We start from the raw sequence: 22,188 nt of genomic DNA, 5'->3' as shown, positions 1-22,188 counted from the left end.
ACAGAACTTTACAGGCTGTTTTAGCTCATAGTTGTAGTTCAACTTTATGAAGCTATAATAGGATATTGTAGTAGTGTACTGTGTTTCTGTCAGCTTGCACCCTACTGGCTAAAATTCTCCAATAATACAGCTTAAATTGATTCACTTTAATCCTATTCCATATAGAGTGTATGTAAAAAAATACTGACATTTACTCACTTACTGTTTAAAAAAAGAGTACAATAACATCCATCAGTATGTGTGTGTGTGTGTGTGTGTGGGAGTGTGTGGGTGTCTTATGAGCTGGAAGATCAAGGAAACACATTTTTCATAATAAGTGGCCTTCACTCATCAGCAGATGCCATTCTATAAAGAAAGATGAGCCACTTCCTCATAATCTTAATGAAAAAAGCAGGAAGAAAGTTAATTCTCTTGACAGACTCTAGTGTTATTTAATTATATCAGCATTTTGTCCTTCCACTCTCTCTAGTGGAAATGAAACATTGGAATTGTTCCAGAAAGTGCTAATATGATATCAGCTTTATCATTTTCACAAAATCATTGTTTGTGATTGAATCCAAATTCAGCCTCACTTGTTGGTAACTTATTGTAAGGAATTTAACAACATCACTCTCTGCACATTGTGTGCACATTATGCCACACATACTCACATTCACCCATTTTCTACCAAGATGGACAGAACCCAACCTTCCCTGCTGAGCTACATTTAAAGACTGCTGGTCAACATTTACTCATAAAACTGCATTTACATGTGTGTATTGCATTTACAAGGTGTATTGCTAAAGGATTTGCAATAGACACAACACAGAAAATCAACAGTGCTTTAAACTGAGGTATGCTCCTGGAAATGTCCTCAGGATTTCCTTTTCCTTCTTTTACACTTCGTTCAGAGAAATTGCTTTAAATTAATTAATATATAACTTTTTCTAAAATGCTTAGAACATAGGTACATGTTCAGAGCTTTGTGGTGTGGAAACATGAAAGTACATGGATGTTTTTTCAGGTGATGAGGCAGGGACTGCTGTTTTTAAATCATTCCCTGTTGTGGGGGGCACTATTTCATATCCCTCCGTTTAGGAAATCATTTGTAAATTTCTTTTGTGTGTGTGTGTGTGTTTGTTTGCTTATTTTTCTACACACATATGCTGATGACACTCAACTTTATCTAAACAATCAGAATAGCCTATTCATAATCTAACAAATGTGCTAAATTCCTCCTATAGATTTCTGTAAATGTACTCTTCTTCAGTTATAGCAAAATACACATTTTCATTACTGGACCAAATTGTGCCAAAGGCAAAAAACACACAACCTGTCTTTTGTTAGTCCTAGTATCTGAGGAGAGGAAAGCCCTTCCAGTGCAGTGTGTATGTTCTCCGTATGCGTCCGTTGAATCTCTCTTATAGCCCAAAGACCTGTCCAGGGTGAATATGCTCAGTACTTGCAGGGAGATGACCCTCAGGTGCAGCTACTAGTATGACATAAAACATCTTTTTGTGAGATCTTGTTGAACTCCTTTGCAACATAATTTCAGTCAATATTAACTGTGCAGTAGAACTTAGCCTTAAGATACTCCCTTTAACTCATATAGTCTTTCCTTGAAACTGAGGTGACAAACTTCATAAACTTACTTGACACCAAACAGAAAATGTTGATTTTCACTCTAATGTTGTCAGGCTCGGCTTTACACTGTTACTGAAAGTGACTCAGTACCCCATAGTTAGCATCAGGTCAGATTCCTGCTGATTGAAATTGATTTTGCCTTTTCCAATTCTCTGTGTTTCTGTTGATTAAAATGTTTATGTGCCTTCTATTATGAATAAGAGTAAAGCAGAAGGTAATAAAATATAATATGACAATATAAATAGTCCTGCTGTGTTTGTGTGTGTGTGTGTGTGTGTGTGTGTGTGTGTGCATGTGTGTGGCTGTCTACAAACTCCTCATGTATTAATTATGGTGCAGTGCTATTAACTTGACCAGTGTTGGAAACAAGACATAATTAAAAATACATGTTGTAATGATTGAGTCAAACAGGTAATAAGCATTCAGCCTTGTAATAAGTCTTTGCACATTATATATAGAAGGAATGCTTATATGTGTGCTGGGTCTAGCCACTACTGACTTAATTTTACATTTCATTTTGCACATTGAACACTTGTTGTGAAAAATGAACCAAATCAATTAGACCTCAGAGCTGAAGAGATAGCGTTGACACTGGTTTTATTGATAATAGCCTTACAGTATGTTCTTCCTATGACCTTTCTTTGCACTGCACAGAAATGCAAAGTTGTTAATGGCAGAGTGGACAAGAATGTTGAGCAGCAGAGGACCAGAGTTCAAATACAGACACAACAGCCAGAGGTATGAGTGGGAGAAAGCAATGCTATTGTCAGCACTTATTGGTTAATGGTGTTAAAACAACATATGTTTCTGATGGTTGGCTTCATAATTTGTTACATTCAAGACTGTGGGAGAATGAGGTATAACTAATATATGAGCCGATTGCTAAGTGAATGTCACAGTTTCTGCTGTAGAAAAAAAATTAATGAGGGGGGTATTTTTAAAATGAAATCCATCATGTTATGCAATTCTTATATAAATGTGAAAATATATCACTGGGTTTTCAGTCAATAGTCAACGACATGATGTGAAATCTGTCTGGGGCCTGGTATGAATGTACTATTTTAAACCTTTGAATGTGACAGGAAAGTGCTGCTGTTTCTGTTTGTATGTTTGTGTATGTGTGTCTTAAAGAAAGTAGGATCTCTAAGTGTGTATAACTTAAAGCTGTTTTTTCCACATGCTCACCTGATGAAACTGCAGATATAATACACAATGGTGTGAATTTCATTATCCAATCTGCAAATAATTGGAGACTGTTGAAACTTTTCACAGCTGAAAATGAAATTCAACATCAGCACATTCAAGTTTCTGCCTTTAAGCAGCAGTGTGTCAGTGGCAGATCAAACGTTGCCTAAAAAATGAATCTAAATTATTTTAAGTGAGACATGACTACTCATAGTGCCTTGTTTTTTATTTTTGCTGCTGTCTGCATCCCAACAAATCTGCAGCACAGAAACTGGTAGAGCAAATCTGTTATCAAAAATAGTTTTGATGGCAAATCATCCATCATGCTTTGATGCAAGGCTACTGTGCTGCAATCATGAATGTGTTCACTGTGGTCCATTTACAGTGGTAGTGACTTAATGTCAACTGTATATCTTTGTGCTCTACCTGGAGGTTGTAAACGTATAGGCGGTGGGCTGTAATCATTCTGCAAGTGGCAGAGGATATCATACCTGGTCTCAGCCATGCCATTTACTGTAATGTGCTGGGTTATTGTAAATAAATGACTGGCCTTAGGTATGTGAAGCCATTTGAGCACATAGGTAAGAAACCATAAAAGATATTACACTAATAGGTGTTACATATCAAGTATCTTCTTCCTTTTACCTTTCTTGTTCCCTTAGAAACAACTCAGGCATTTGATTGAATGTTCAGGCCTAACAAAGCAGAGATTGGGATTTATTTTCTTTTCCATTATCTGCCTCTTGATAACAACAAGGTAAATTATTTGGTGATTATGGTGAACAGGGAAGCACTGAGTCAATCAGTTTCCAAATGGAAACTGGATGGAACAAATTGAATATGGAGAATCTGTCTCCAGGGACACAGCAGATAGATAGCCGGTTGCTCAGATTCTCAGCCAGCTAAACAACTTTTGGATGATTCTAATTCTCACATCCTGCCCAATGGATGGTACCAACCAATTCAGCTGACAGTATAAACAGCAAAGCTTAAAGCTATATTGAGACCGTGCGAACCAAAATAGCAGGGGAGAACTTTCATTAAAAAGCAAGAGAAAACTAACGACTTTGCATGGACCCTGGCTATAGTTATGGTTGAAATTCTCTCACAAAGCTTTCATCACAATGCTCCACTGACTTTGATAAATTTCATTCCACATAGCTTCAACCCAGCGATGCCACGGCACACTAACCTTATACACACACAAACACACACAGGAGGATAGCATGTGTGGTCACATAAACACACAAGAGAGGAGAGAAAAAAAACGAGAGGAATGACTTCAGTGCCTACAGGAAGGTGAAGAAGAATGAATCCAGGACTCCTTGCTCACCATTTTATTGCCATAAAAAACATACTTTCCTGTGGCTTTTTACTGTTACCCCTAGGGACCAACGTTTCCCTGTACTTGATACTGTCTGTCCTATATTATAGCCTTTTCATCTGGGAAGAATCTAGGAGGACTTCTCCTGCATTGCTCTGCACAGTGATGTGATAAGTTTTCACTAATAGTGTGTTCTTCAATGAAATCCGCTCTTTCACCAATTCTTCTAAACCTTTCCGAAGAGCTGCTATGCCATAACTCACACAGGCACCCATGCTTTGCTGCCAAGCCCAGGAGCTTCCTTGGAGGATATTAAAAAAGAAAATTCTGAATGCATGGAGAAACGTTTGCTGCTCTGAACACTTGTCTTCACTGTCGAAGGAAAACACATCTACAATAGAATATGAAGGCAGAGGAAATTGTTCTCGTGCAAACAAATGCAAACAGTGCAAGGTCACATAATACCTACTGTAATGTTTGATGCTGCCATGATGACTTTGAAACAGTTTTTTATGAAAATAATACAAAACCTGCAGTTTTCTATAAAACTGTGATCCTTCCACTCCTCCATCTTGAATACATTTCTTCCCATCAGCAATCACTGTGGAGACACAGGCTTGTTAAATTATATCTAGCCAGTTGAGAATACAGCTATTTTTACCAGCATCATGAGACTGAGAGTCAATCCAAGCTGGAGCTGCCTATACAGAGGAGAGGCAATCTTGGTTCTGAATGGGTCTGAACGCTCAATCAGCAATACACTGCACTCCACAGAAAATAAGGCAACCACTTCAATCCTGACATGGATTTCTTCCTATTTCCTCTCAAATATCGTCTTCATGACCACAGACAGTCACATAACTCTAAATAGCACTCATGTTAGACAAATGTCTGTGATGTTTTGGTCATGCAATGCAATGCTGTCCACGCACTTATATTTTTCTCATGAACTGCAGATTGCGAAGCAGAGCCAACCTCAGTTTTAGCCTCAATATAGTTATAAAACAACTCTAATGACTGAGCATAGTTAAGAGCAACAACTACAAATCAATGTAATATTGTATCAAACCACAAGAGGGGGAGGCACCACCTATATTATTCTCAGCACTTGAACATCAGATCAGCTTTGTATGACGGGCTTAATGTAACATGCACTACTAGAATGACTCACATGGTCTGCTGGTCTGTTTGAGAGAAAATTTGCAGCATGGGTCAAAAGAGGATGTACTGGACAAATTACATGCAGGAATACCTGAGAACAGAGACACAAATCAACACAGGGCTGAACCAGTCTGTTTTTACAACAGCTATAAACCCCAGAGGCTGCCTGTGATATGCTCCACTGACTGCAATCTATTATATAAATATGCTAAACTTTTACATGCATGTCTAGTATCTGCTCAAATCTCTATTTTGCAGCAGTAATTTAGATTTATATCATGGGCTAAAAAATAAAAGGGGGTAACGATGATCTGCAGTGTTATCACTTGACCAGTAGGTGGAAATACATGCATTTTAAGTGGCTGAGTCAGTGCCAATGAGCTTTTACTGCAGTGCCAGTAGCAAGAGGAAGAAGCTTTCAGGTTTCAAAGCAAACACATACCTTTATGTGCACTGTTAAATATTAGAAACACACTGGAATAATGAACATATTTTCAGCACAGTTTCTGTTAAACAGTGATTTTGCTCAAAACTTCAAAGAGGACTTCTTATTTCAGCACAGAGAGCAACAGAAGAATACTTGAAAGACAATCCTGAATATGGGGACCTTCACTCAGAATTACAAACGACATCTTTTCATCTGATAGATTTTTGATCCACAGGACCGTGTTGTAATCATGTTATATCTGGTGAACTTGATACAGAGGAAAAACTTCATTGTTCCTGTGTGCTCCTACATCTGCTATTCCTGAAATAACTGAAATTTGGCCTGAGTCACATTTTGAGGTGTTTAAGTGTCTAATAGAACAAAGGAGGTCACCTGTCAGGTATAAACTATTCCCTGCTGTGGTGTAAAAATCTATTATTGATTCCTACCTGCTCTGTGGGCTTAGTGGTTCTCCATATCTCTGTGGTTGAATCACTGAAGTCCACAGAGGATTATGTTTAAGGTTGGCTGCAGGTCGATTTGCTTGTGACCATTTGTGCTGGTGCAGTTTCTACTCCTGTAAGGAAAGGCGGCAAAGAGATGTTATCTTTGACATACTCATTTTTGGGCTTAAGAGCTCGTAGGTAAGCTGGACGAACAAAGATTTTATCCGATGCCCATAAGATTGAAGTGTGTTACCTGTAACAAGTTTAGCGCAGTATATTTAAAAGCTATTCAGATACACCCATTTGACCACCAACTCCACCTGCATCAGCATCTATTCAAATTATTCATTAAATTTTAAGGCTAGTGGGGAAAAATTTGCACAACCCCTGGTTGATTGGAACGACCGTTTTGGATCCTCTGTATTACTCATAAATATAGCAATAAAGTATAGACCAATAAAAAAGTAGGAAGTGTGGGTGGGTGGGGGTTGGTGGGGGGGGGGGGGCAAGGGGGTGCATGCCACAGTGTTATTTGCAGACCTGCAGCCATGTGTGCTGCATAGTGATAATGCTGAAATTCCATAGACACTGTATGAATCTTCAGATACTACAATGAGGTGAGAGCTCTCGCTGTGGCAATGGTGAGCACTAATTCATAAAGCCCACTGGCGCAGCAGGATCAATACAGCATACAGATTTTTTTTTTTTTTTTCTACATCTTGGAAGTGAAAATAAGCTGGCTGAGGTTTGTGTATTCCTGCAAAGCGAACTGATGTGCACTTACGCTCTTTATACAACCACCAAAAGACGTGCATTGGATAAACTGCATGGAGGCATTTTATACTTTTGAATAAAAACACTTTGATAGCTGTCACAAATAAAAACATTCTTTGCCCTCTCTGAAGCCCGAAAAATGAAGTAATTATGCAATTGAAAACTCAAAATGACATACAAAGTATAGCACTAGAATTGTCAGTCAGTCATTCAACAGTGCAGCATTTAATGATATTGTACTGATATTGTACTTCGATTTTAGTTTCAAGAACATTTAAATTTAAAAATGATTACTCAAATGTTGCACACACTTTACTATGCACTATAAGTGACTGGCAATCTTATTAATAGATATATTTTTGAAAATATGCAGCCTGGTACGGCAGGGGGTCATTAAGAGCCAGGACATATAGAGAAACTCCGACAGGATGAATGAAAATACAAATGATTAAAGGAATTTATTCCAAAACTGAGACTAAGAAGAAAAAAAAAAATCAATCATTGGTCTTTTTGAAACAAATGTCCTGAAGACATGGAATCATGGTGGTGTCTATTTGTTACAGGAATTTTCTCTTTACCTCAGGTTTAGTTGATTACTGTATATGCACACATAAGCCTTTTTAAATCAAACTATGCATAATTATATTTACAAGGCATTTACTGGCCCGTGACCATGTGTAAATGATCTTAATGTGCTCAACAGCATAAAACATTCCACGCGTTCTGTGATTGTGTATGCAGCAAAATGCTATTTGCACAGTAATTTCAGTGTGTAAGTTTCTCCTCAGTTTGTGCTACAGTGCATAAGATGAAAACTCTATGTGTGTTCTTATATTTGTTAATCAACTGTTTCAGCAAATGGCCCAAAATGACACATTTACATTCAACAAAAAAAAAAAAAAAAACACTCAGTTCACTGTTCTATATGAGGTTTGCTACATTTGGACTGACTGCTCAAAACAGTAAAGTGCACTACATACATTTTCTGTGCTATTGTAATCACTTTAGGGTCAGAGGTACACAAATGTGGACATCTTGCAAATCATTATACATATTTTGTTTGTTTTCCTTTCACATCATACAGCATAAAAATAATGCTTTATACATATGGCTACATGGCCAGGTATGCACACTATATATAAATACTGTAATGTGCATCACTCAAATTTTTGAATTGAATGATGCACATTAGCAAGACATGGTTGTGCAATCCAGATCCACGATGGTTCCTTGATTAAAGCTTGAGTGCCCACCAAGCCCACATTAATTTTGATGCTTATCTACACTGGTTATGTTTCAGTATTCTTCATGGATTTCCAGCTTATGCAGAGGGTAGTTAAAAAAAAATACACAGTTCAGTGGTCAGAAATGTGAGAGATTATGAATTCAGTTCAAGCAAATGTGTAAAGTCTTAAAGAAAATGCTGTTTCCACACCATTTTGCCCAAAGAGACATCGTTCTTGCACAACTAAGTGCGATAGAATCCATTCCTGATAATATTATAATTATAAATTATTAATGAGTTCAGTAAAGTACTGACAATCTGCAAATATATAAACTAAGACTGCAGTCTAAGACTTTCCTTAGCAAAGTAGCCTAAATGTTTGTTTCTCCAGCCATATTCTGCAACTTTTCCCAAGTTAGCGTCCAGAATCCCTTTTACCACAAAGTAACCAGGAGGTATTGCAATCCCACTTCAGCTAGCTCTTTTGAGTGTGAAGAAGCAGCGGTGCTACTTCGATTTTCTTTTGTTAAAAGCTCCACTCCTGAGTTCTGGGACACTTAGGGTCAAAATAGAAATGATTATCTAAATCAGGTTCCTGTTACAATACCCACAATCCTATGCGGTAAAACGCTGTGATCAACAGTGTCAAATCAGCCCAGTACTTCCAGGAATTACATCTATTTTCAGCACCTCACAATTTGCATGCTGTGCCAAAGTCCAGTGCCAGTGCAGAAAGTATGGTGAGGTGGAGAGCATGGGAGGGGAGGTTGGGGTGTTAGATGGGCACATAGCATGACCAACTTTCATGAAGAAGACTGGACTTAAATGTGCTGTTGTAGACCTGTAATTAACTTTGATCAGCTGTAACCACAGTCTCTCTTTAACCATCAGTTTTCATTATGTAAATGTGATGTAAATATATATAATGTTATGTAACAATGGTATGTTAAGATATAGGTGAAAGGAGAAGTGAGTGTCCTGTTGCTCCAGACGTACCATGCAACATCTGCCTACCGGTTGACACGAAGAAATTTCAGCCTCATCTCATCATCTGACCCAGCTGGATCTCTTCAGCAATCAGTCCCAGTATTTACAGAGGGCAGCACTCTGGCTCTGTTTGCCACATTTTTTTTTCTTTTCTTTTTTTACTTTTCTTTTACCTGATGGTTATTTTTAAAAGACATTTTTGCCACATATATTCGGTCTTTGGAACATGCATTTGTACTTCCCACTTGTGATCCAGGGTTACAGTATGCTTTCATCAGCATGCACTATTAGTAATTAATCATTACTATGTTAATTTCAAGAACCCAGAACATTAGAGATAATAGATCATGGCACAAAATAAGTAGAGAGTACTTCAAGTAGAAATGGAGAGCTTTCAGGGTTTTTTATCAACATGAAATAATGGAACAAATGAAAGGTTGATGCTTTTTTTTGATCTACAAAAGAAATAAAGGCAAAGTGACACCAAAGTGAGCGAGGGAGACATAGAAAATATGATAATATATAATATATATATATTATATATAATCATATTTTGTATATATTCATATTTTATAATCATATTTTATTATTATAAATTCTAATAATTATGTATATAAAATATGATTAAATATGAGCATCTACAATATCAGCGGTGTGATAGACACTTGGAAATATGACAGAACCTTACAGACAATTTGCATGATGATTTTCACGATTTTGTTTTTGACTGATTTTGAATGTAAATGATTTTGCAACACAGTTTGTCTGTGTTTATCTCAGCACATCAAATTATCTCAGCACATCAAAAATGATCAAGCACATTAAAATGCAGTAATAATTAAAATATTGATGTCTACTACTTGCTGCTTGGTTTCATAATCCTTTTTCATGGTATCTACATTACTTCCTCGGCCTCCTTTAGAGGTTAGCATTTATCCAAATAACAGCTCATTTGTTTACAGCAATTTCCACACAAAAAAATAACGGAGTGATTTCTGAAAATACCATATCAATATCTATATTTGTCATGCTTTTAGAGGGACTTTCAGCCATGCGTCCCGAATGACTGAGGCACAAGGTTGTAGATCTTAGAAAGAGTAGTACTTAAAACCTCAAGGAAAATACAAACCCATCTGATAAGAGTCTTAAATTAAAGCAGCAAAACAAATCAGGAAAAACTAAAGATCATCTGATACGTCAGAGCTCAGGCAGGGGAGGTTTGTTAGTGATTTCATTATAGACTCATTTGTTCAGATTTTTGTCGTTATATAATTCACTAATGCTACTAATAAGAGGAACCGTATTGAATTTCAAAGATTGAATCATGTGATAATATTTCACAATAAAATATGATTGAATTATATGCAGGTTTTTGTTGTTGCGTAGACATTCCATTACCAAGTCAGTTTAAACACAGCTAACTGCTTAAAATGACTGTGAAAGTTGTGTCATTTTCATATTTTATATAGTGTAGAATAAAAAGCCCACCACCCAACACACACACACACACACACCTGCCTGATTTAGTGTCCTTGTGGCAGTGAAAACTCCAAAATGATCTTTTCATTGCTACATCTATGTAAGTTACTGTTATGAACACCATAAAGTTGAACGACTTTTCTTTTGCAATATGTTCATAACATATCCCATTATTACATCATGTACGGAACCAGAGCTTGTAAGAAGAACATAAAACACAAAATCATGTGAAATATGTTTGTGTTTTCTAAATCACTTTAGAAACCAGCAGCCTAAGAATTGCTAGGAGGCTCCCATTTTTCACTAATGATAATTTAGGAAATAAAATTGATTTTTTCATATTGAATCAATGATTACATAAGCCGCACAGAAAGAACTGTGTGCTTTCATCTTGCTAAACGGATGTCTTAAAAAGCATTACACATCGATCAAGATCAGCATCAGTCTGTTGCTGAATCTGTGCACTTTTAGGGTAAACAGAAATAAATTAAATATGCATATTCTTGAGCATTTTCAGCGTGTGAAAACAACTTCATAAATTTATATTTTCCGAGTGCAAGCAAATAAAACAGACACTGCAGTCTTGTGGCTGCTAATCCATCTCAGCACAACTGACTACTGAAACAGGCCCCACACACTTACACTGTGTTATCTATCTTATTCTATTCCTGTGGGAGGAACCTGGAGTACCTGGACAAAACCCAGGCAGACACAGGGAGAAGATGTAAACTCCACACAGAAAGGCCCCAGGTTTGAATGGGATTCGTACTCGTAAGCTTCTTGCTATGAGGTGACAGTGCTAAACACTGTGCCCCCATGCCTTATCACGTTATGGGAATTTATTTTTCTTAGTCCCCTGCAGGAGTTGCAGAAGGCGATCAGATGACCCATGTCCAAAGATCCTTCACAAGATTTGTTTCATGCAGCAGCCAGGGCAGAGCAAAACAAGCACAACAGCACAAACGCTGTGGTGACATTGATTTTACTGTAAAGGATCCCCTGCCAAGACTCATTTGGTTTTTGAGTGCAATAACCCCAACACCATTTAATATAACAACAACTTGTGTGGATACAGGACATTTATATTTATATGTTATGGAAAAACTACATAAAAGCCAGTGTTGCTCATGATTCATTATGTTTATCAGTCTTTGGATACAATAATTTGGATTGTCTTTCCTGGCATTGGAAAACACACTAAACACTGTCCAAAGCATGCAATTAAAATGCAAATGCCTGGAGCGTTTATTGAGATGTTTATTTTATCTTGACAAAAACTCATATGACATCTAAAGCATGTGATACTATCTGTGAACCAGACAGGATAGGCTACTATTTCACTTTGGTTGCTTTTTGTTCTGGATTCATGTCTGGCTGTGACAACAACAGATGTTTTTCAACTGGTTTAACTGACACGCAGCAAAGGCAATATGTATATCTGCAATTCCCAAATGACCATATCCACACCATAAATTACAACATGCCTGCTCTGGCATCTGTATGAAATCAGACAAATACTCTACTGTGTTTTTTTTAAAGTCTCCTTCTATAATGCATATAAGGACTGTGGTAACTTTGACATTTCAGTTCCCATTTTCATAATCAAATTATAGGTCTCAGACATACCAGCATCTACTCAATAAATGATAAAATGAATAATAAAGAAGTTAGTAGAAAAGCTATTTATTTATTCTCTTCTGTCCTCATTTTAACCTTTGCATGTTGGCAGTACTTATCACTCACTGTTTACAGGATGATGCTTATAGTGTATATCTGTGTACTTGGAGTACAGGATGCTCTCAGGTCAGTGTTGTACCAAGGATGTGATAATAAATGATTTGCTCTCGCAAGCAACTGATCACTATTAGCGTCTGTCTATTAAAAGTGACTGTTATCAAATAATCCACATAAAACATGGCAGGGGGTACAGGCACCACACCACTTTTATATACTCTAATGATATTTTCTGTGTACAATATAGATCCATAGCAATCTGTTATCAGGCATTCCTGCTGCTTTCTTTCTCTATATTGAAGCGCGATTGACAGCAGTGACTCAGAACAGTGAATATGATTCTAGCAGTCAATCAAATGAAAAACACCCATGCAGAGCATTGATGCAACAGAGTACAAGTCAACAAAAAACACACACCAGTACTATTTATGCTAACTTGTTTGCATGCACCGGTGACACCCAGTGACAGAGCATACACTTCATTGTGAAAAGATTTTTAACTTAACGCTAACTCCCACAGACAGACAGCACTGCACATCCATCCATCCTTTCTCCCTCTCTGCGTGAACTGAGGGTAATTCTCTTACACAGAAAGGAATGATGGTCCCACTAGAAATCAGTGCAAACTCCTTAACGCTCCAGTCAAATAACTTAACGTCACAGGCAATTATACTCTCCACTGTAATGAGTTCTTGTCAGGACTGATGAAAGCCATGCAAGAGGAGGATGTTCAAACATTCTGACCAGTAGTAGAGAGAGTCAGTGTAGTCTGTGTAGAAATGGTGTTTTTTTTATATTTTTTGACATTTATGCTTCATTGAATCAGTACTGGATCACTTACTGGGCAAGGCAGGCACTGCCTTTTAGATGCCAGGGAGAAATTAGATTGTGGCTAAACAGTTTGGCACAAAACGACCCTGTAAAATTGCAAACTGACAAGACAGGGTTGCTGTTTCCCTCTCTTTCCTGTTTTTATAGTATGTTATATATCTACTGTACAGATGTTAAGAGTTTTCAGTCTTCTGATGTAATATTGTGTTGGAAAGTGAATAATCATATATACCAACATGGCAAATTATTTCTTTAAAGGTTCAATATGTAATATTTAGAGAGACCTATTAGAAATATAATATAATTCATAAATACATTGTCTGTAATCACCAGAAAATACCAACTGTTGCATTTTTTTAATGTTAGATTGAGCTTTTTAAATCTACATAAGGAGTGGGTCTCCTTTCACCAAGGCAGCCATATTGCACTGCCATGTTTCTCAGTAGCCCAGAGCATACTAACCAAACACTGGCTCTTGTTTTAAAGGTTATGGCCCTCGTGCGATCCCTTGTGCCTGGAAATGGGTGGGATAGGGTGTGAGGCGCGCTCAGAAGGTTGCATTTTACAGTTTCACCACTAGGTGTTGCTAAAATTTTTAAATTTTATACACAGCACATTAAAATAAATGCATATACTGTATTGTGAAATATACAATTTAGAGTCAATAGAAATCATTTAAGTCAAGGGACAGTTTCACACCAAAATGCCATTATTGCATGCAAAAAGAGCAACAGACAACATATGAATAACTTCCAATTTAAAATATTTATATCTAGGGCAGCATGGTGGATGAGTGGTTAGCACTGTTGCCTCACAGCAAGAAGGAGGGTTTTCTCCAGGTACTCTGGTTTCCTCCCACAGTCCAAAAACATGTATGTCAGGTTGATTGGTGACTCTAAATTGCCCATAGGAGTGAGTGTGAGTGTGTGAGGTTGTTTGTCTCTATGTGGCCCTGTGATGGACTGGTGACCTGTCCAGGGTGGACCCCTGCCTTTCACCCAAAGAGAGCTGGGATAGGCTCCAGCAGATCCCTGGGACCTTAAATAGGTATAAGTGGGTATAGTTAATGGATGGATGGATGGATATTTATTTCTATATTTATACTGATGCCTAATGTACAAGGACTAGGAATTTAGGCCTCTAATTTGTAGTAATATCACTACTATTGCTGTCAAACCAGGACATACACTACATGTACCTGAAACATCATTACCAAAAAGTTTAAAAAACAATTTATTTGTGACACTAAAAACTGGTTTACATGTTTAGCACTAAACTAAAGTTGCCTATTATTCAAATGTTCTCTCTTGGACATCCTGTGTTCACACTCAACTTCACACTGAACTGATTTCACTGAAACAAAACAAAAATCTATCCTGGGCTAAGTGAAGAACTAAATAAAAACTCAAAGTCTAAAGTCTCTATTTGTCACATAGATATCACTTGGATTACTTGGCATTTCAGTGAGCAAGCCAGAAAAGCGGTTACTTAAAGTTGTACTTTGTCTGTTTTTATTCTTCTGATTTCTGTTGTATCTGTTTTTGCTCCTCTGGTGCCAGCATACTGTATGCCTTATGTGATCATGTTGCAACTTTTATGAGCTGCCTAAGGCCAGTGTGGTGTGCATGTTATCTCATCATTAAGCTCTAACATAGGGTAAGTGGCTACATAGTCCAGGACTCCATAGCCAGTGTTGTACATGGGGTTTAATTTGTATCCTCAAATTGTCAATAAAAGCCTGCAAACTTCAACTAGGTGTCATTTATTCATGCTTATTCTTTACTTGATTGAGGTTGAAGTTTTATTGAATGCTCATGGTCTTAATCAGCAGTGTCCTGCTTCTTATTCAGACAGTCACACATCTTCACACTCAGGGCCTGACCAGGGCAAGAACTGCCCTCCGCACTTGACCACGGAGCTAATGGGATGTACAACCTTTCTGACCCTGTCTTGCACCACTACTCACATTGACAGGTGTTGAAAGATGGAAACAAGTACTACTCAGGTTTGGATATTTGTAGCAGCTGTCCACAATACTGCCTCGTTGGGAGAGCTCAGATTTGCATAAATGACATTTATGGCGATAGTTTCCATGTAAGCTTGATTTGTCTGCCCAGCGTAGCTTTAAATGGCTGATAAATGGGCACCTTCTAAGATAATCAAATGAAGCTCTTGCTGAGCTGTCACCTGTCTTCAGTTTCAAACTGACAATACATAGTGGCTGCTTTTTGTTTGAGACATATTAACAGAAATTATGCACCCTAGTATTTGTATCATTAACCACAGTAATAACAAGAGAAAGCGTGTCCTGGCAACTCACTGATGTTTTGTACAATGTGTATTATCTGTTGTAGAGTGTTAGCATGTTAACATTAGAAAATTAGCACCAAACACCAAGTACAGCTGAGGATGATGGGAGTGTTATTGGTAATAAACCAAAGTATCAGACACATTGAAAAATTTACCAGATAATCGTGTTAGATGAAAAATCATGGGTCATAAAAGTTACTACAGTTTATCCTGAATGTTTCTACCATATGTCATGGCTGTTCATCTTACAAATGTTCAGTCAATGCTTGTAACAGTAAAACGCTTTAGCAAAGCAGACGACTTTCATAAGAGACTGAATGCAGCTCCTCCATTTAAAAAAAATGTTAACTTCTTTTGTCCTTTAACCCACTGAAACTGAAAGTACATTAAAACCCACTGGACTTAGCCTTTTTACCACACATGTGTTTGACTTGTCACCAATTGCTGTCTTATTTTTATCTCTGTGGAAGAAGGGGTTTGAATTCACAGATCTAAACTGAAGAGATCAAAATGATGAAATATGAATTAATGATGTGAATTTCATTCAGGGGGCAGGTTTTTCTTTTGCTGTTAAAAGCTGACAGAGCTGAGTTTAAAGAGCTCATTGAAGCAGGAAGTGTATTTTGGACCAGTGAGAATAATGAAAACTCACAAAGTGTATTATGTACTAAAGCTGGTGTAAAAATAATTATATTATGGTGCACTTTGAATGACACAGAAAGGAAGCAACATAGGGAATGAACAAATGGTACCTGGAGCCAGCATGAGGAAAGCTGACCTGTGGTCAGATCCCAGCAGAGCCCGCTCAGCGGTGAGCTGCTTCAAACTCTGGATCAGCTCCTGTCCTTTAAAGCTGCCCCAGAGACATCAGAATAAAAGCTCTAAAGAAAATCACATCTTTGGTATGAAGGTTACACAGCAGCCTTCAGGGCATAGTCACCATTAAAAACTGAATTACTAGTGATAGTCCGAATCAGTTCAGTTTCTTAAAGCTGATACTAATCATAATTTGAAGAAAACAAAAAGGGGGATGTTTAAAGAGCCCTTGAAAATATGTGATTTAGATGAAATCCAAAAAAGAACACAAATGTCTTATTGTGTAAAAGTAATGTAAGATAAGGGGCTCAATTGAACAGGGGGTTCCTGCGTCAAAGACCCTTTTGCTTTGTTTTGTGTGTATTTCATCTTTCCATGTTACATTTTCATTTTCTTAGTCTTATTGATTTTTCTACTTCGCTATCATAAAGGTGTATTCATCACGCAACAGAATGACCATCACTTTCCACTCATTAAAGTTAAAGCTAAGTAAAGCTAAGCACTTACACTGAAATAACTGCATCAAAAAGCATCAATAAATAATAATAGGTTTGTTTGCCTTTATTTTATTTTCTCCATCATCACACTGTAAAGCAGGTCAACATTTTACAGCTTTTTTATTTAGTTTTCGTGTTCTGAGTCAGCAAATTATGTTAGAAGGGAGGGAACTAACGCCCGCCGCGGCGCACACACATCAAAGCGCATAGCGGAGACGCACGGAAAATAGTCAGATCAGAGTTTGCTCCTGGACATAAACATGTTCCAGGAATCATCAAAGCTCATGTAGGCAGAAGTAATTAAAGTTTACGTTTTTAATCATATAATTTTTACAAGGTCCACGCAAAAAAAAACCAAAAACAAAAAACAGAGCGGATACGCGCTCTTGGAGAGTGCGCCACTTTGCTGGTCAGATTTTGAGACCGGTCGTCGGCTGGAGAGCGCGCCTGGTGCGCACTTTAATTGCTGTCACAGGGCGATCACTGAGAGGATCTGAAGATGAACAGCACGGACATATTTTGCAAAAACAACCAAACAGACAACTCGACTGACCCGTCATGTCTGAACTCAACTCCCTCAACTTACAGCTACATCGACATAACCACTTTCATGCACATTTTCCCTTCAATTTACGGCATCCTGTGTTCAGTTGGAGTTATAGCCAATGGACTGGTCATTTATGCGGTGGCGGCATGCAAGAAGAAAATGGTTTCAGACATCTACGTGCTGAACCTGGCAATAGCAGACATGCTTTTCTTGCTTGTCATGCCCTTCAACATTCACCAGCTGGTCAGAGACAGACAGTGGGTCTTCGGAAACTTTATGTGTAAAGCGGTTGTGGTGGTGGATGTCAGCAACCAGTTTACCACGGTGGGGATTGTTACTGTGCTGTGCATTGATCGGTAAGTGGTAAATCCAAGTGTTACAAAACTGGTAGGTGCTTTATTATTAGTTTTTTAGAAGCTGCTGGAAAAATTAAACTTAAACAAATTAAAATTTAAAATATCACATTGCATTCACTTTAATTAAAGATCTTTTATATTCAACAACAACAACAACAAAAAAGTTGTAAGAAAGTTAAAGTATTAAATTAGAGGAGTAATCATCTGAAGACGCCTGTATAAATGATGTCTGTGTCATATGTATCATCTGAAATGTTTTCTGAGCTGTATAGTTTTAAATTTAAAAAACTAAATTAAATATCCCTTTGAAAAACCCCATCAACATTCAAAAGAATTAACTCTAGGATATAATCTCATTTTAACATTAGTTAAACTAATGAAAACATTGTGACTTATATTATTAGACGTAAAAAAAAATACAATAAGCAATATAAATTCAGTGTTTAACACCTTTCACGGGACTAGTTGTGTTACTTATTTTCTTTCAGTTTAGGAGCAAAGAGTTTAGTCACAGTTAATTTCCAACATCAACGTTACTGTCTCTGTTAAATCATGTATGTCTGACCCAAACTCTACATTTAGACACATCCTGTATTCTTTTTTTCTGTATTTGCTTAGTAGTGCCAACAAATGCATTATTTCATGGCAGTTTTGTGGATATCAACATATTTAAATAAAACATTTGTTGAAGAGTAACTTTACAAATTAATATTATATGTATGAGAGACAGAATTTTTTATTTGATTTGGGAAAAGTGAGGGAAGCACAGTGGTTTAGTGGTTAGCACTGTTTCCTCACAACAAGATGGTTCCTGGTGTGAAACCCATCAGGGACCTTTCTGTGTGGAGTTTGCATGTTCTCCCTGTGCTTGTGTGGGTTTTCTCCAGGTACTCTGGTTTCCTCCCACAGTCCAAAAACATGTATGTCAGGTTGATTGGTGACTCTAAATTGCCCATAGGAGTGAGTGTGAGTGTGTGAGGTTGTTTGTCTCTATGTGGCCCTGTGATGGACTGGTGACCTGTCCAGGGTGGACCCCTGCCTTTCACCCAAAGAGAGCTGGGATAGGCTCCAGCAGATCCCCATGACCCTAAATAAGAATAAGTGGGTACAGATAATGGATGGAGGGATGGATGGATGGATATTTATTTCTATATTTATACTGATACCTAATGTATGAGGACTAGGAATGTTGGCCTCTAATTTGTAGTAATATCACTACTTTTGCTGTTAAACCAGGACATACACTACATGTACCTGAAAAATCATTACCAAAAAGTTTTTAAAAAAAGTTTATTTGTGACACTAAATTAACTAAAAACTGGTTTACATGTTTAGCTCTAAACTAAAGTTGCCTATTTATTTATTATATTTATTTATGTATGGACTGCAGGTTTTCCTTACACTACAGTGAGATCAGTAATACACTTATGTCCTTTATAAACACAGACAATAAAATCTTTTGTATAGCGTAAGGCTCACTAGAGTTCTGAAAATTTGAAGTGTAATATTTTGATCAGCGCTAACTGGGATGATCCGTAACTCTTCAGTGTGAAAAGGGACTGTGTTAAGATCTGCACTTGTTGAGTCAATTGTCAGACTAATAGTATATACTCAAATGATGACACCCGCTGCTGCTGCTGCTGCTGCTGGTTAGAAAGGTGAACAATGTATTCATGGTCAAAGCTAGTTATAATTTATGGTGGTATCTGAGTAATTTAATCCTTTAATAGTTTACTCGCTTGTTAAATCTCACCAGAGAGGTGGGGCACAAACACAGAGTAACATGTAATATGTAGACAGTGACTGGAAATATATAATTTTCTCCACGTCAGTGGCACTTGCTGGAAGTAACGACAAAAGTGGTCTTTCATTTCCTGCAAATGTCCTTTAAAGTGAGGTCAAGTCTGACTGAACTAGCTGTGCAGCTCCACAAATTGAAATGCAATCAAATGCAAAGTCCAAATGGAAATGTGTTCATTTCCTACCTCAAATTCACCCTGTCTAAATTACACTAATTTGTCATTGCATTCATCACCTTACTGAGCACGTAATACTGAGAGTGTATCTCTGACATGGTACTTGGTCTCATCAAGTACACAAGTACATGGTACTTGATGCTGCATTGCATCAAGATTCTTGAAACTTTACAGGGTTGTAAATGACATCTGAAAACAAAACTAGCATTTCTTACATGAACCTCATCAAAATGACTTTCAGCATCTGTGTTTCAGTCTGCAGTCAAGATTTAAAAAAAATATTCTTCCTTCTAGATACATAGCTGTGGTCCACCCCACCTCAGAGAAGAGGACCATCCAGTGGACCATCATTATCAACATGCTGGTGTGGCTGGGCAGCTTCCTCCTCACTGTCCCAGTCATGATATATGCCAAGGTTGTGCGCAGGCAGCAGTTCAAGGTGTGTATGATGTACCTGGATGGGCCTGAGGACATGTACTGGTACACTCTCTACCAGTCCATCCTTGGCTTCATCATCCCGCTCATCATCATCAGCACCTTCTACTCTCTCACTCTGTACCATGTCTTCAGCTCCATCCGGCGGGTCAAACGTAAACAATCTGTTTGGGCTAAAAGAGCCACCAAGATGGTCCTAATGGTCATCGCCCTGTTCTTGATCTGCTGGACCCCTTACCATGTAATCCAGGTGATGAACTTGAGCAACAACAGGCCAACTATTGCCTTCATCTATGCCTACAACATCAGTATCTGTCTCAGCTACTCCCACAGCTGCATCAACCCGCTCATGCTGCTCATATTCGCCCAGAACTACCGTGAGCGTCTTTGCCGCAGAAACGCCCTGCACAGCTCCCACACCTCATCCAAGATCACGGTGGTCAAAACAGATGGTTCCAGTATGACAAACGACCCCAACTATCGCTGTACTGTCATCTAATCAGACGGATGTCTTTTTGTATATATAGACATGTAAATGAGCACATGTCAGTGTCTTGCTGCTCCCTGAAAAAGTAGCTTGATGAATGGTGTTGGTGAAGAAATATCCTTTTTCTTTTTCATAGTCAGATATTGATACCATACAAAATACTAGGTGTGAGGAAAGAGCAGCAATATCAACAGAAAAAATGTCAAAGGTTTTAGGCAGAGGATCATAGAAAAAAAAACAAAAAAAAAACAGAACCGCTGCTCATAGGAAAGCAAACAGGCTAAAATGGAAAATTATTTTCTGAGTCAAAACACAGAAAGTCTATCAGCACTGAATTTCAAAGATTCACAGATGAGAAGGGACACTGAGGAGCGACTCAGCCATGGCTCTTTTTTCTTTTGGACTGGGAGCTTTCATCGACCTTTAGGAACTGCAGGCTACATACAATGTCATGCTGAAGCTTGTGAGAGCTGTCACTGGCAAACATTAGCACATTCAAGTCTGAAATGTTGAGATACTCAGTAATCTTTCAGTAGTTGGATTAGTATTATCCAGCGTCCTGAGGGCTCATGATCAAATTTAATTCCACTTCATAGCTGTATGCGTTGTTTGATGGGTAATTTTAACTCCACACATTGTAATGTCTTCAATCTGAACAGATTTGACTTGCAGCAAAACAATTATCGGTGCCACTTTCTAATAAGGAACCCCTCACAAAGTGAAATGAGGAAATGAGTTTATTCTGGTTAAGAAATGATAATCCTTTATGGACCACTTATAAGCAATTAATAATCATACAGTTAGACAAGTCTGCAGTTAGAAATGCTATACAAGGTCTTCACTTTTAAAGGTTTAGTCTGCCTTTGTATGCATTATGCCAATAAATGTGTGCTTTGGTTTTCAAAATATACATGAGACAAAATATACAAAATATTGGGTATATGAACAAATTCAGTGTTTTGCCTACATTTACATATAAAGTCTTTTAGCCCCCTGAGCTGTAGTTAGTCAGGCACCCCACCATCCCCAATCCAAATTCAGGTGGGAGTGAACTAAAAGAAGGCTTCTACAAGGCATGAACCTACATGGCAGATTACAATTACACACTGATAAAAGGGGAGTTAATGTAATTGATGAAGTTAAAAAAAGTGATACTGTATATTGATATAATATATTGATGTACATGGTGTCAGCTATTTGCAGAATAATATGGTGGTACTCTTCTGTTTAATTGTTCAGATTGTGGCTGTTGTTTTTCTTTGTTACTTTCAATCTGAGACTAATCTGTATTCACTATGCTCAGGAGCTGCTTTTAAGTTTGGGCTTTGAAATGTTTTTTTTTTTGTGACAAGGATCTTTCTCCATAATGGATACAGAAGATAAATACAGTGATACTGCAGAGCCAACAGAGAGGACATGAAAGGTAATCACATCTTGCATTGATATGTCATCTACCTGATTGGACATTTGCATAATGAAAAGTGAGAGGCAATGTAGAGAAAATTTTATTTGCATTATCTTTTCATCATGGTTATTTATTATGTTTACAATGGCACTGAACCACTAAA

At 37.7% G+C, this 22,188-nt stretch overlaps 1 protein-coding gene across 1 annotated transcript; it reads left to right on the top strand.

Annotated features, from left to right (window-relative positions):
* Nucleotides 1-17,046: 17,046 nt before the first annotated feature.
* On the top strand, nt 17,047-21,963 carry mchr2b (melanin concentrating hormone receptor 2b). Its single transcript, XM_026330516.2, has 2 exons — nt 17,047-17,722; nt 19,993-21,963. The coding sequence occupies exons 1-2, from the start codon at nt 17,319-17,321 to the stop codon at nt 20,630-20,632; spliced, it is 1,044 nt and encodes a 347-aa protein (XP_026186301.1). The 5' UTR covers nt 17,047-17,318; the 3' UTR covers nt 20,633-21,963.
* The last annotated feature ends 225 nt before the right edge of the window (nt 21,964-22,188 follow it).

This window comes from Mastacembelus armatus, chromosome 10 (assembly GCF_900324485.2).
Source record: "Mastacembelus armatus chromosome 10, fMasArm1.2, whole genome shotgun sequence".
NCBI lineage: Eukaryota > Metazoa > Chordata > Actinopteri > Synbranchiformes > Mastacembelidae > Mastacembelus > Mastacembelus armatus.
This window is presented reverse-complemented; position numbering and strand designations above follow the sequence as displayed.

What these genes read in the sequence shown, in the direction of transcription:
- mchr2b (XM_026330516.2), top strand. Translation starts at nt 17,319, where the DNA reads ATGAACAGCACGGACATATTTTGCAAAAACAACCAAACAGACAACTCG. An exon ending in ACTGTGCTGTGCATTGATCG is followed by an intron (nt 17,723 to 19,992) that starts GTAAGTGGTAAA and finishes TCTTCCTTCTAG; the next exon opens with ATACATAGCTGTGGTCCACC.